The 14,773-nt window shown below is 41.8% G+C and overlaps 1 protein-coding gene across 1 annotated transcript; it reads left to right on the top strand.

Annotated features, from left to right (window-relative positions):
* The first annotated feature begins 5,393 nt into the window (after window positions 1-5,393).
* LOC101829258 (olfactory receptor 51D1) lies at window positions 5,394-6,368 on the top strand. Its single transcript, XM_005074074.2, has one exon. It carries the CDS (start codon window positions 5,394-5,396, stop codon window positions 6,366-6,368), a length of 975 nt encoding a protein of 324 aa, XP_005074131.1.
* The last annotated feature ends 8,405 nt before the right edge of the window (window positions 6,369-14,773 follow it).

The raw sequence follows: 14,773 nt of genomic DNA, 5'->3' as shown, positions 1-14,773 counted from the left end.
AATTCAGCAACCTGGGACCTCTGCCTGGTTTGGATCTATCTGTGTCCCGGCTTGAGTGTGTGATGGCACATTTACACGTTGGAATACGCGTTTCCCGGGAAGACATGCAGCCGACCGTGGCTCCAGGATTCAGACACTAAAGCAAAATTGTTAATAAACGCTTCGGGTTTTCCTGGCCCACTCGACCTTCCATGCTTCCCAGGTAGCTCCTCATTGCAACAAACTAGTTTCAGAGTCAGAAATTATATTTATTGACTGGCGGAACAGAAGAGTCCTGATCATAAGTAGTCGTTAAAAATTTCTTTCAAAAATTAATTAATGAATTAATTTTACATCCAGGCGGCAGCAGCTTCTCCACCCTTCTCTCTTCCCGGTCTGCCCCACCCTTGCCATCCCGAAATCCACCCCTTCTCAGTTTTTTTTTTTTTTTTTTTGTTTAGGAAAGGGTAGTTCTTCCGTGAATATCAACAAAACATGACATATCAAGGTGTAGTAAGACTAAGCACCTCCCCATGCCAGTATGACAGTAGGGTCCCAAAAGCCAGTAAAAGAGTCAGAGACATCCCCTGTTCCACCTCATTGACTGATGAACTTGAACAAAGGGTTTTCTACATTATTTACAATTGTAGGGCTTCTCTCAATATGGGTCTTTTCATGGTCCTGAAAAGAACCATATTTACAAAGACTTCTCTATCTTATGTGATGTTTTAGGTAGGGCTCTCTAGAAGAACAGAATGAGAAGAATGTATATGCACACAGACACACAGGTACACACACACACATACACTCGCACACATATGCAGACAGACAAACAGACAGAGACGGAAATAGGATTTATTTAGACTGGCTTGTATGACAGGTGCATAGGTGCTGAGTATTAAAAAGCAACCATCAGTATTCTTTAGAGGCAAAGAACTCAATGGCTACCCAGTCTATGAAATTGGATGTCTCCACAGAAAGACATAGGACTTCTCCAGTCCCTTTCAAGAGTCTTTGGTTCTTTATATTGAGATCGTATTGGAAGGCTGAAGAACCTGGAGTCTAATATTGGTGGGGCATGGCAAAGGTAATGACAGATGCACCCAGGAAGCAGCGAGTGAGGATTTTCCTTGAGCCCATCTGTACATCAGCCACCTGTTAGAAGGTGCCAGCCAGTTTGAGAGTGGATGTCCATCACTCAGCTAATCTTCTCTGGGAACATTTTCACAAACACAACCAGAGGTGTGTATCTTCGGCCATTCTAAATACTATCAAATAGATAATCAAGACCAACCATCACATTTTATCTTTTTAAATTTGATACCTAACCACTTCTCATGTCACACTTAATTCCAAATAAAGACAATAAAAGGGGCTGGAATGTAGCATAGTTGGTATGGTGATTGTCTAGAGTGTATGAAGTCCTGGGTTTGAGTACCAGTCTCACATAAGTTGGGCATAGTGGTACACAATGAAAATCTTGAAATTGGGATGTTTACTAAGATCAGAAGTTCAAGGTCATTCTGAGTCACATAGCAATTGATCCCTGTCTTAAATAAAACAAAGTAGATATCTATGAGATCCTGTCTTAAAACAAACAAAAAGTCACTGATAGCATAGCTTCACCTGTTATGTAATAACTATCTCCATACAACCCAATACACACTATTCTTCAAGACTAGATAGTGAAGTCCCTTGTGGAATATTTACAATTAAAATATGCTAATATAGATTAAAAACTTAAGTACTGTTATCAACTCATTGCTATGTTACATAATAAAAGAATAGGAGAGGAAGGGAAACATGGATGACATATACATATATTTACATATATCATGTATGCATTTTCAAACATAACAAAATAGGACAAAAACACTCAATTACACTCCTCATTTCTATAACTTGTGATGTGGTCATAGATGGTTTATCTATTATCTCTCTATCTGTCTGTCTTTTGTGACTGTGTATGTGAGAATAGACACACATGTTCTGTGACATACAGAGCAGAAGGAGGACAACCTTGGGTGTTCATCTCCTCTTCTACTTTTTCTCTTGTCAATTGTTGCTATGTGTGTCAGCCTGGCTAGCCCATAATCTTCAGGGACTTTCCCGTCTGTCTGCCATCTTGCTATAGGAGTGCTGGGGTTACAGATGCTGATCACCACATCGAAGATTACATGGGTTCTGGGGATGTGAGCTCAACTCTTCATGCTTGTACACAGTTCTCTTTCCTCCCGTCCATTTATAAGCATTTGCAAACTATTTTGTGTCCTTTGTGCAAATCTGAACAATTCCTTACATTATGTGACTTATACAGCAATAACCTTCCTGAGCTGTCTTTCATTTCTGTCAGAATCTGGACTTTATCTGCAGACAACCAAAGCCATGGCAGGAACTGAGAACAACCACAGCTTTAAGGTTGAACCTGAGGGGTTTAAGGGACTTCTATATCTAATAGAGAATGCCATGTCTCAAATGTAGGAGAAAAATCTGGGCTACTTAGGTGATGGAAGTTATGGGGATGTGTAAAATTATTCATGTCGATGCACAGAGGAAGGAGACAGAAGGGGTGCCTGGGTCACAGCCTTGAAATTCACCAGCAACATGAGAAATCAACGACAGGTAGCCCCCTTCCTAGTTCCTTCCTGTTAGCACTTGTTTACATCCAGTCTTTTCTTGCTCAAATTCACATTAAACAAACACCTCAGTGCCGTCCAGCCCACTCCTGTTCATATGTAAACATTTTAAGAGCTGTGCATGGCCACTTTTCTGCCTGCACCAAATGCTGGTGCATTCAAGATTTCACCAGTGGCAAAATAACCTTGTACTTTCGGTCTTTATACTTTTCTTTTTCAACTTATTTCCTTTCTCTGACAATTGCAATGCGATCTCAACAGGACTTCCTCTTGCTTAGCTCACTCAGTTGTTTAGACACAAACACTCCTGGGAGGGTTAGTGTATCATTTATTTTCCACTACACGAAGAAGTAGCCTAAGTCTGTTTCATTCAAATCTCCACCCTACATGCGTGAGAGCTCTGACTGATCACACAACGGGGAGAGAGTACAGAAAGAGAACTGACCGAAAGTGTCGTGTTGTGGAAAGACAACAGAAGCAACCCAGAATTAACTTTTTGGTCTTTGAGTATCTTTCTCCGAGTCATTAGGTTACAACTCCTTCATATGACCACAAGAGGGCAGCATCCAAAAGAGAAACTAACTCCTTGGTCACCTTCCTTGTCTTGTTTTCTGGTGCAAGGCCTATCCCTTCAGTTCAGTTTTTACTATTTACTCTCTTCCATGCAAGAACTCCCCCGAACCACCCTCTTAAAAAGGTCTCCGAAGAATTGAGTAGGAGTCAGGCCTTAGCTTTCCTTGGGGGTTTGAGTGGACCTTCGGTCCCAAATCACAGATCTCTGCTGGCACTCTCAAAGGCCACCAGACAATCTATATTTAGGTAGCAGAACTAATGATGGACATGCCCTGGCTCAGACTTGAGAAAGGCAGCAAATGGGAGGTTTGTCTTGGCTTTGGGAAATCCATAGAGATTGTGCAGGGCACAGAGGGTGCATTTGGACAGTCTGTCTGCTTAGCGGCCCTTCCGAATTACAGTAGCCTGGAGGCTAGAGTCAGTGACTGCCTCAGAGAGGAATTTCTTTCAACTTCCGTGAGGCCATTTCCAATTATCTCCGACCTCTTCGAGAGGGCTCTCCAGTTCTAGCCTTCTGCCCTTAAGAAGCAAGGCAAGGGAAATTAACTCTCTCTCTCTCTCTCTCTCTCTCTCTCTCTCTCTCTCTCTCTCTCTCTCTGTCGTGTGTGTGTGTGTGTGTGTGTGTGTGTGTGTGTGTGTGTGTGTGTGTGTGTGTGTGTGTGTGTGTGTTGGTTGTACAGGTAATGTCTGGTCATGAGAGGGAAAGACAGGATGGAAGCTGGATTGGAAAGCAAAGTTTAAGTCTCATCATGAAATGCTTTGTTAACACAAGTTGGGTTCCGATTGTCTGAAGGCCAGGGAGATCACCTCTAACCCTGTAATCAGAAGTCTTTAAACTTGTGAAGGGGGACATAGGTTTGGGAGGGGTCTTATTTTGGGCAAGGCCAGGCCCATAGCTATCAAGGGAGAAGTGTCATACAACTGGTAGGGTATATGACTGTTTGTCTGGACAGAGGTATGTAGCAGAGTGGTGTGTGAACAGAGAGAGTTGAGTCAGGAATGATATGAGCTTACCAGGAGAAGAGGTAACAGGGGTGTGCCTGTGGCCACCTGATTGTGGCAGCAGCTGCACTCATAGAGTCTCTTTCCCTGTCTCCCTGAATGGGGTTTCAATGACAAATCCAGCTAGACCCAGTTTTGGATCAACTCTCATACTGACCTGAAGATATCCAGATGGGTGATTCCACTCTGTTTATGTTGACCATCTGCAATGATAGTTTTCATGCCCATTTCCCTGCTCCCTAGAACACTGGAACAGATTTTCACAGTTCTCGCTGATGAAAAAGATAATCACCTAGGGGGAAAGGAATCATTTTTAAAAACAGCCTTCTGTGTGCCTCACCTAGAAATTCTGGCTCTCTGGGCTTGGTTGAACATGTTTTGGTGGATGCTATCTGCAACTACCTCAGATACTTAAGAAATTACTTTATCTAATTTGGAATTGCATACATGGGTATAATGTATTTTGATCATATTTGTTCTCTCTCCTTCCATTCAACTTTTTCAAGGCCTCTTCATCTCAACTTCATATCAGATAATTTTTAAGGGAGTTTGAAAAATGCTACATAGACATAGAAATAGAAATCTGTCTTGCAAACAGACTCTAGGATGAGTTTTCATTTCTATTGTAAATCAGATTATGATAGGACACAGACAATCAGATACCAAGTCTCTGGTTCTTGACCTAAACTTCCCCAAGCCTAGATTGTACCAGAAGTGATAGTGTCAGAATGGAAGGTCTGTGAAGACCTGATAGGATGTAGCCAAGAGTCATAGCCAGGTCAGCAATATCAGCTCTGAAAAGAAAGAATGATTGCTCTGAATGCTTGAGGAGTAGGCATTTACTCATTAAGATTAAGAGAATGGTATCAAAGTTTTCTTTCGTAGTTCTGGGACCTCAGAGGGTCAAGATGAAGTCTGAGATGTTCAGAGAGATGCGTATAAGAAAAATGACTTTGGATCTGGTTAATTTGGTCTGTGATGTTTTCATATTTATTTACAATTCTTTATAATAAAGCTTATAAAATTAAACACAGGAAGAATGAGAACAGAAAGAGGTAGGGCTCAGGATACTTGACTATTTTTTAAATTAAATCTTTTTTATTATTACTACTCCAATGTCTTTTGCTCATTAGCTCTTTCTCTTCTCTGGGCCATAATTGAATACTGTTTTTCCTTTTCTCTTTCCCAGTCTCTGGATTTGGCATGCAGACACTACAGCCTTTGGTCCCTCTCATCACCTCTCCAAATGGAAGTTTGGCCCATCCAGTTCATTTTCTATTGGTAGGCATCCCTGGTCTGGGATCTACTGTCCACTTTTGGCTGGCTTTCCCCTTATGTTTTATGTATGCGGTGGCCACACTGGGCAACCTGGCCATCATCTTCATCATTCGTGTGGAGAGACGGTTGCATGAACCCATGTACCTCTTCCTGGCCATGCTTTCTACCATTGACCTGGTCCTTTCCTCTGTCACCATGCCCAAAATGGCCAGCTTGTTTCTGACTGGCATTCAGGAGATTGGGTTCAACATTTGCTTGACCCAAATGTTCCTTATTCATGCTCTATCAGCCATGGAGTCTGCTGTCCTACTGGCCATGGCTTTTGACCGCTTTGTGGCCATCTGCTACCCATTACGCCATGCTTCTGTGCTCACAGGGCCTACTGTGGCCAAGATTGGGATAGCTTCCCTGACCAGGGGATTTGTATTCTTCTTCCCACTGCCCTTCCTTTTGAAGCGGTTGTCATACTGTCGAACACATACTGTCACACACTCCTTCTGTCTTCATCAAGATATTATGAAGTTATCCTGTACTGATACCAAAGTCAATGTAGTTTATGGACTCTTCATTATCCTGTCAGTCATGGGTGTGGACTCCCTTTTCATTGGCTTCTCCTATATCCTCATCCTGAGGGCTGTGTTGGACCTGTCATCTCGAGGGGCAGCACTCAAAGCTTTCAACACCTGCATATCCCACCTTTGTGCTGTCCTGGTTTTCTATGTGCCCCTCATTGGGCTATCAGTGGTGCACAGGTTGGGTGGTCCTACATCCCTGGTCCACGTGGTTATGGCTAATATCTATCTCCTGCTACCACCTGTAGTCAACCCCATTGTCTATGGAGCGAAGACCAAGGAGATCCGTTCAAGAGTTATTGGCATGTTCTCACAAGATGGCAGGTGAGAAGGACACCAAATCTGGTGCCTTCAGTAATCCCAAAGATGACAGGATGAGGATCTGCAGAATGACTTGATTATTACAGCACGTAACTCACTGGACTGTTTGCCTCTAGCAGATTTGTTTCTGGAACTATGTCAGTACAGAACTTATGACCAGTCTGGACAGACCATCTTAGAGAACAACTGTGTTATAGTTTCTGGTATAATAGCTGTGCCATCTCCCTTCCTCCTAATTAGAAAATATACATAGTTTTGAAATGGGAAGGCTATAAATGCCATATCTCATGATTCTTTAGTTTTGATGTATAATTTTTATGGTGCTTTCTCTCATGTGTACATGCTAGTGAATGTGTGCTGATTATATAGCCTATCACTCATACCTCAAAGTAGTTCTATAATTGTAATTGAGGGTTAATGAAGGCATTTGGAGGAGATGTAATTGGAGAGGAGGCAATTGATATGAAATGTTGAAGTTTCTTTATACATTTGCATGCATTTATGTGGAATGTGTCAATGGTCATCTGTGTGGCTTCATGGAGACTATTACTTCTATAAGGATGTTTTCTGTTTTGGCTTTGGATATTTGTGGATATGTTTATATAGAAAGATGGAAGGAGTGAAAGAGGGAGAGAGAAACATGAATGTGTGCTACCTGTGTCCTGATGAATGTGTTAGTTATGTCCTGATGTGTGTATATGTTATGACTGGTGTCACTGACTGTACCTTTATCTTTCATGAGATATATATGTGAGTTGGAGTGGTGATATACATCTGTGCATCTTTCTGGTGGGAACTATGTTTATGGATGCCTGCTCGCATATGTAGAATGGGATACATCCTTCTGTGGCTGTGTAGTACTGGGATAGCTGCCCTTCAGCATGTGTGATCTTTGTCTTTTAGCGTATGTCTATACTATGTGTACAGTGCATTGTATTTTTGATGTGTATGTGATCATTGACATATGTATGTGTGTGCACATGTGTGTGTTTGTGTGTGTGCATGTGTATGTATGTGTGTGTATGTGTGTGTGTGTGTATGTGTGCTTTGTTGTGATAATTCATTTTGGGGCATATTCACAGCACATATGTCTCAGATACATTTTCCTTTTGTATCGAGTATGGGTTATGTGGCTCAAAACTCAGGCTAGACTTGGTAATTCTGGACTGATAAGTGGTTTCAGTGGGGAGCTGTGGGTGGAGGTAGAAGATTGAAGAAGTCTGGTTGCAGCAGCAGAAATAATTGCCAATATTGAGACACAAATCTCTAAGATACCTGGATCCTCAGTCAAGCTCAGGATTTGGTTATGACTGGAAACATAAACAATTATGCTGCTTTACCTTTCTCTCTCAAAGGTCAGCTCATAGCTTTTCCATCTTACTCACAGCCCCTTCCCATCTTCCCGCCATTTCATCTGGGCATTGGCTTCCTGAAGTCCCTGTCTCTGTCTTCCTTCCTCAGTGGCAGGTCATAGTTTCCTCATCTCTCCTTTAATTTCTTGATGGCTTTCCAAGCATGTTTAAGAGTCCTTGACTGTATAACTGTTAATCTCACTGGGGAAGCAAAGAGCAGAAGAAGACGAACATGCGGGTTTTGAGAGCTCCGATGCCTGTTAGGGTTTGTTACATTTTACTGACAGCACACTCCACACTCCATCTGCTTACAGATCTTGACATTAGGTAAAAAGTAATTCACATTGAAGAAGTATAGACAGAAACAAATATAGATTATTGTAGAGGAAAGAATCCTGAAATGCAATGTGAAGGGTAAAAATTTGGAAATACCATGAAGTGGTCTATTTTATAATCTCCTTTGGTCTCATTTTTTTCATGTGTACAATGACCAACTACAATATCAAAAATGAAACATATTTTTGATGCCTTTTGAAATGTAAATTAAATGTATCCTGTTTCATTATCACATTTATAAAGCACCATTCATGTTATGGTCTATGTGAACCGCCCTCTGGAAGTTTTGAAAATTTGCAGAATTATGGTCATGGGTGTTAGTCTGAAATATTGTTAAAATCAATCAATCAATCAATCAATCAAAACTTTTTATCTCTTAATAAAGAGAGTATTTCACAAATTCTCAGAGAAGTTAAAATTTATTTCTCTGTGTTAGGATCTGACTTAGAAATGGAATTAAAAAATGCACAACCCTGCCGAGAACCTCCTTCAGATATGGCCTCTGTTATCATCAGAAAAGGAGGTGTTGCGGTGTTGGAATCATATGGGATTCAGATTAATGGCTTCTATTTGGAAACCAGTTTATTAACCCATTGAAATGTAGCCCTTTTGCAAATTATTAACACTATGAAATATAAATGCAAGATAGGCTTTAATGAATCATTGTGGGATTAAATGAAACAATGAATAGGAACATGGAAAAAATTAAATGTGATCAGTAAATATTGATGATAGCCGGGTGGTGGCGGCACACGTCTCTAATCCCAGCACTCAGGAGGCAGAGGCAGGAGGATCTTTGTGAGTTCGAGACCAGCCTGGTCTACAAGAGCTAGTTCCAGGACAGCCCCCAAAGCCACAGAGAAACCCTGTCTTGAAAAACCAAAAAAAAAAAGTGTTGATGATAATGGTTTTAAATGATAAAAATGACAACCATGTATGTCACTCTCATCCTGGAAGACAGGTTCCTTTTTTTTTGTTGTTGTTTTTTTTCTTGTTTTTTATTATCATTTTTTATTTTAATTTTAAAATAATTTAAAAATAGCTTGTTTTACATGTCAATCCCAGTTCCCTCTCCCTCCCCTCCTCCCGCACTCCCCTTTCCCCCACCCTCCCACCCTATTGCCAAATCCTTCCACACAGGGGATATCTAGAGTCTGTCACTTCACTCTGGGTAGGGTCCAGGTACTCCCCTAAGAGTCCAGGCTGAGAGAGCATCCCTCTTTGTGCTATAGGCACATGATGACTGTTTGTATTCCAGGGATAGACACTGATCCACAACTCAGGGCCCCATAGGTTGCCCAGGCCTTCTCGCTGACATTCACATTTGGGGGTCCAGATCAGTCCCATGCTGGCCTCCCAGCTGTCGGTCTGGGGTCCAAGAGCTCTCCCCTGTTCAGATCAGCTGTCTCTGCTGGTTTTGCCAGCCCAATCTTTGCCAATTTGCTCATCACTCCTCTCTCTCTGTCACTGGGTTCCTTGGGTTCAGTTCAGTGATTAATTGTGTGTTTGCCTCTGCTTCCATCAGTCACAGGATGAAGGCTCCCGGATGGTTATAGACATCAAGTTCATTATCAGGAATGGGCATTTGAGGTGGTCTCTCCACTATTGCTTAGCTTGCCAATTGGTGTTATCCCTTTAGATCACTCGAAGTCACTCTGGTGCCTGATCTGTCTTCTATCCTATGATTCCCTCTTCCCCCTATTCTACCCCCACCCACTCAACTTCCTGATCACCCATGACCAACTCTCTTCCTCTTCACCCCCTCTCTTCTTCCCAGCTCCCACTCCCCCCACCCCTTGCCGTGTTTTTACGAGACAGGGTTTCTCTGTATTGTTTTGGAGGCTGTCGGTCCAGCCTGGCCTTGAACTCACAGAGATCTGCCTGCCTCTGCCTCCCTAGTGCTGGGATTAAAGGCATGCACCACCACTGCCCGGCTTGGAAGACAGGTTTCTAAGTACATCAGTTCCCAGTTTTCATAACCAAGATCCAGACCAAGTCTAAAATCTACTCCCTAGTCTAGCTTAAAATGTTTGGGCTTGGTTTTCTTCTCAGGAGAGCTTGGGAATCTCTGAATTCTCTTAATCTCCTTGATTATATGGCTGGTGGTGACTAGAGTCATTGTGGCTCTGCAGGGAGGTTTGGCTAGACAAAGTAGTTCCGTTAAACCCCCATGGTCTCTGTGCTTCCTCCATCATGCTACAGATCTCATGGAGTTATGTAGAGTTATGCTTATTCTCTACCACAAAATTTAAGTACCCCGATGATACTTTCCTGTCCCCTCTGATGGCAGGATTCAGGTCTTGTCTGTCTCCATACTTCTAGACCTGACAATAATGGATTCTCTGCTTACGTGGCTCAGTTGCTTAGTGATACGAAGAGGGAGATTGCATTTTGTTTTTATTTAAATAAAAATTTACTCTTGTTACCTCAGCTAACCTCACATATTATTTCTTTCTCTTAACTGAATTCTTTGACTGTTCTTGCATTATCCTATGAAGTCCCCAAAATGCTTTCTCCAGCTATTAAATGTTTAAGCTATGAGCTGTAACATAGTAGCATTATATTTTAGGTATTGTTTTTTTCCATTTCATAGATGGGGAAATCAAGGCTCTGACAGGTTTATGACTCTCAAAAGGTCACACAGCTGTGGCTCAACTCTACACCCCTCTTTCCAATGTTATACACTTGCACTTCAAATCTCACTGTTAGATTAATACCCAGTAAAGGGTCCAAAGAGGAATAATAGTAGGATCGAGGAATGATCTGCAGTGTGTGCTGCATGCCGGAAGAATCATTGGATAGTTATCCCATGTCAAAGATCTCTTATTTGGAAGACAAGCAATATATGCCTTGAGAACCCCTTCCTTTATCTACCGAACCATCTCAGCAGCCAAGTTAAGAGTTTCAAATATGCTTTGCATACAAATCTCTTGTGAGATATATACTTTTCATCCTCCCCTACTATGCGACTTACCTTGTGCTTGTTTTCATACATTTTAAAAGTTAGTTAGAAGGTTTTATTTTGATGAAGTTTTATTTATCGAGTTCTATACTTGTGGTTGCATCTAAAAACTCATTTGCAAACCAGAAGTCACATAAAACACTTTTCTGTAGCAGCTTTATGGTTTTAGGTTTTACATTCAGCTCTATGATCCATTTTGAGTTGTTTGAGTGTGCAGTATGAAGTAGAGATCAAAGTTAACTTATTCCCACAATGACATCTGCTCATCTTAGTAACACTGGCTTACCTATGCATAATATATGTAACTATCCTACTAACCTAGTAACATTGCGTTACTGTGTCCAATTATGCTGCCTTTGTAAAAAAATCGATTATATGCTTATGTATATGTCTAACTCTAGACAATTCTGTTTCATGCCATATTTGTCTATGTTTAAGCAAGATCACATTGTTTTGATTAGTGTAGCATTGTAAGAAATCTATAGAAAATTAAATATTTTGAATACTTCAAAGTTGATCTGTTTATATTTCTATGTAAATTTTATCAGCAATTTAAAATTTATAACAACATAATTACCACGTAGAACAAAATTCTTGTGAAATTTTGTTTGGGACTTCATTAAGTCTATTGATCCAATCTGAGGGAATTACTATGACTGAGTCTTCCAATGAACAGAATCTTTTCTTCTTCTTAAGTCTTTTTATTTCTTTCAGAGAAGATCATCAATTCCATTCAGTACTTAAAGTATTTTACCAGAGTTATCTCTAAATATCTCTAAATATTTTATAGTTTTGATGCTATTTTATAGTTTTGATGTTATTGTCTATTAAATTAACATGAAAACTTATACAGTGTTAGTACAGAGAACTATGATTTCTCTTTATTAATCTTTAATCTTGAAAGTTACCACACACACTTTTTTTTCTAGATTTTCTTGACAAAGTTTACCAAAATATGTTCATGGATGATCATGTTGTCTGTGAATTAAGACAGCTTTATTTTTTCGCTTTCTAAAATGGAGTCATTTGTGTAGGCACAAAAGAACATTATGAACTTCCTATACCTCCTTAAAAGACTCTGTCTTTCATTATTAAGTGTGTCTAAATCAATTCTTTTATAACATATTTTAAAATTGATTCTTTAGGAATTTCACATCATGCACACCAGTCCCTCAATATCTGCTTTTCACCCTGTATCATTCTCCAAAGGAAAACTTTAAAAAGCAATAGTAAAAATGAAATAAAAGTTAATGAAACTCCCTGAATGTGGGTGCCAGTGAGGAGGCCTAGGTAATCTATGGGGCCTTGGGTAGTAGATCAGTATTTATCCCTGGCATACAAATGGATTTTGGGTGCCCATCCAACAATGAGAGATGCTCTCTCACCCTGGACTCTTGGGGGAGGGTCTAGGCCCTGCCCTGGATGAAATGACAGACTATGGACACCCCCATGGAGGGCCTCATCCTCCCTGGGGAAATGAGGGAGTATTGGGGGGGGTTGGTGGGAGGGCATGGGAGGAGGGGAGAGAAAGGGAGAGGGACCTGGGATTGACATGTGAAGCAAACTTGTTTCTAATTTAAATTTAAATTTAAAAATAAAAAATTAAAAAAAGAATAAAATAGAAAAAAGTTAATAAAACTACAAAAATGCCCATTTGAATAATAATTAAAGAGACGTAAACAACCCCTCAAAAAAAACAAACAAAGATGCAAACAAAAGAAACACTTTTCTCCTCTGTCTTTCCTGCCTCTTTATCCCATCTTTATTTCTCTTAGCGGCTCTGGAAGAAACTGGGTATCATGCAGTATACCCTTTTGTTCAAACAGCTTTACTTGCAAATGTTCATTGTGTAATGTGTTCAAGACCTATGACTTCTGGTACACCATCAATACTGGATCCTCACCAAATCTCCTTTTGGATATCCTGCTATTGCTCTCAGTCATGGAGATTCTGAAGCTATGGTTCCACAGGACCAGTGCCTTCATGCGCTCCAGCAGGTCATAGATGGGGTAGATGTTGGGGAGAGCCAACTCAAAGCTCTAGATGTGTGCCTGGATGGTAGCTGAGTTGGTCACTTCAGGAGGCCAGGACCATCCTCCTCAGGTGAGGGTTAGAGACAGCCTTCCCAAGTGCAGGGGTAAGCGGTGGGGATGGAGGAGCCACTCTCCTATAAGGAACAGGGCCGCTCTCCCATGCTGGGGTCATGGGATCTGGAAACCCAAGGCCAGTGTGGGGTCAGCTCTTTGGTGACAGGGCTGGGGAGATCCCAGTCCAATGAGAGGTAGAGCTAGCTCAACATGACCCTTGGTACTTAACACATGGTCCAACACATGGTTCTCATGGGCCTCTGTGGTAACACAGGCAATGAACATCAGCACAGACCCCAGCTTCAATAGGACCATGGACCCAGACATGGCCATCAGTGACAGCTTGGGCCTAGATGTTACCAGGGCCCAGGTGGCAGCACAGGCCACTCAGATCTTCAATGCCCTGGCTGCAGGGTAGCCCTAGGACACTAACATGGCCCCAGGTGGTGGCCTAGGCCATAGGCATCCATAAGGTCTACAATGGTAACATGAGTCATGGACATCAAAACAGATCCAGGCTATAATAGGGTCATGGACCCAGACATGGCCATCAGTGGCAGCTTTGGCCGGGACATTACCATGGCCCCAGGTGGCAATGCAGGGCACTCATATCTGTTTGGCCCTTGTGGCAGCATGACCTTCAGTCACCAACATGGCCTCAGGTATCAAACCAGACCCCAGGCATCTGCACAACAGGGACCATGGACATCAATGCAGATCCCAGACATCAATGCAGATCCCAGCTGTGGCAGGGTCACGAACCCAGACATGGTCCTTAGCAGCAGCCTGGGCCCAGATGTCACTATGGCCCTGGGTGGCAGTGCAGACCACTCAGATTGGCATTGCCCCAGCTGCAGCGTTGCTCTCAGACACTAACATGGCCCCAGGTGGTGGCCCAGACCCCAGGCATCCCCATGACCTTCAATTGTAACAGGCACCATGGATATCAATCAACACAGACCCTGGCTCTGGCAGGGCCACATTAATCAATTCTTGAGTGGATTATTGAAACATTTAACCACAACTCTAGATTTCCTTCTTTTCTGTATTTTTATCACTTTCCTGTGCTTATGGAAATTTGTTTTGCTGTGAAATGTGTGTTGTCTAGTAGGAGTAAAACCACTTTAGCTTTCTTACGATTGTTGTAGACACGATACATCTTTTTCCGTTTGTCACATATCGTGACAATGCTCATGCCCATTACCTCTCTTATTTCCTTTCTTATCCCTTATCCCATAGCCTTCTTCCTCCCAACTTCTCCTCCAGCTTCCATTGCTTTTTAAAATTTACTAATTTTTTATTTGTGCAAAGCTTTTGTGACTAGCCATAGATGCCGTGTGTTCTCTACTGTAACAGCTGGAAGACAGCTGTTCCTAGCACTCCTCATCCTCCGGCTCTTTCCAGCCTTTCTGCCTCCTCTCCCATGACGTTTCCTTGCCAGAGATATTCTTATGCTTTGTTCCCAGGAGGTATCGCAGCAACTTGGAACTAGTTTGATCATTTATTTGGGTTATACTTTGAAGGTTTGCCAGTCAGAACTTGTTCATATTGAGGTGTGGGCTTCTGCATCCTCAATAAAGAGGTGAACTGTGAAACCCTCCAGTCTGATTATCAGGAAACCACCAATCTTTGTCCTGCGTGATCACTGCACAGCATTATTTCTAATTTGTTAAAT

Source organism: Mesocricetus auratus, unplaced genomic scaffold, assembly GCF_017639785.1.
Source record: "Mesocricetus auratus isolate SY011 unplaced genomic scaffold, BCM_Maur_2.0 Super-Scaffold_4256, whole genome shotgun sequence".
Taxonomy (NCBI): Eukaryota; Metazoa; Chordata; class Mammalia; order Rodentia; family Cricetidae; genus Mesocricetus; species Mesocricetus auratus.
The sequence above is the reverse complement of the archived record's forward strand: the minus strand, read 5'-3'. Positions and strand labels throughout refer to the sequence as shown.

Bases quoted from the DNA above. Each gene is read 5' to 3' on its own strand.
- LOC101829258 (XM_005074074.2), top strand. From the start codon at position 5,394: ATGCAGACACTACAGCCTTTGGTCCCTCTCATCACCTCTCCAAATGGA.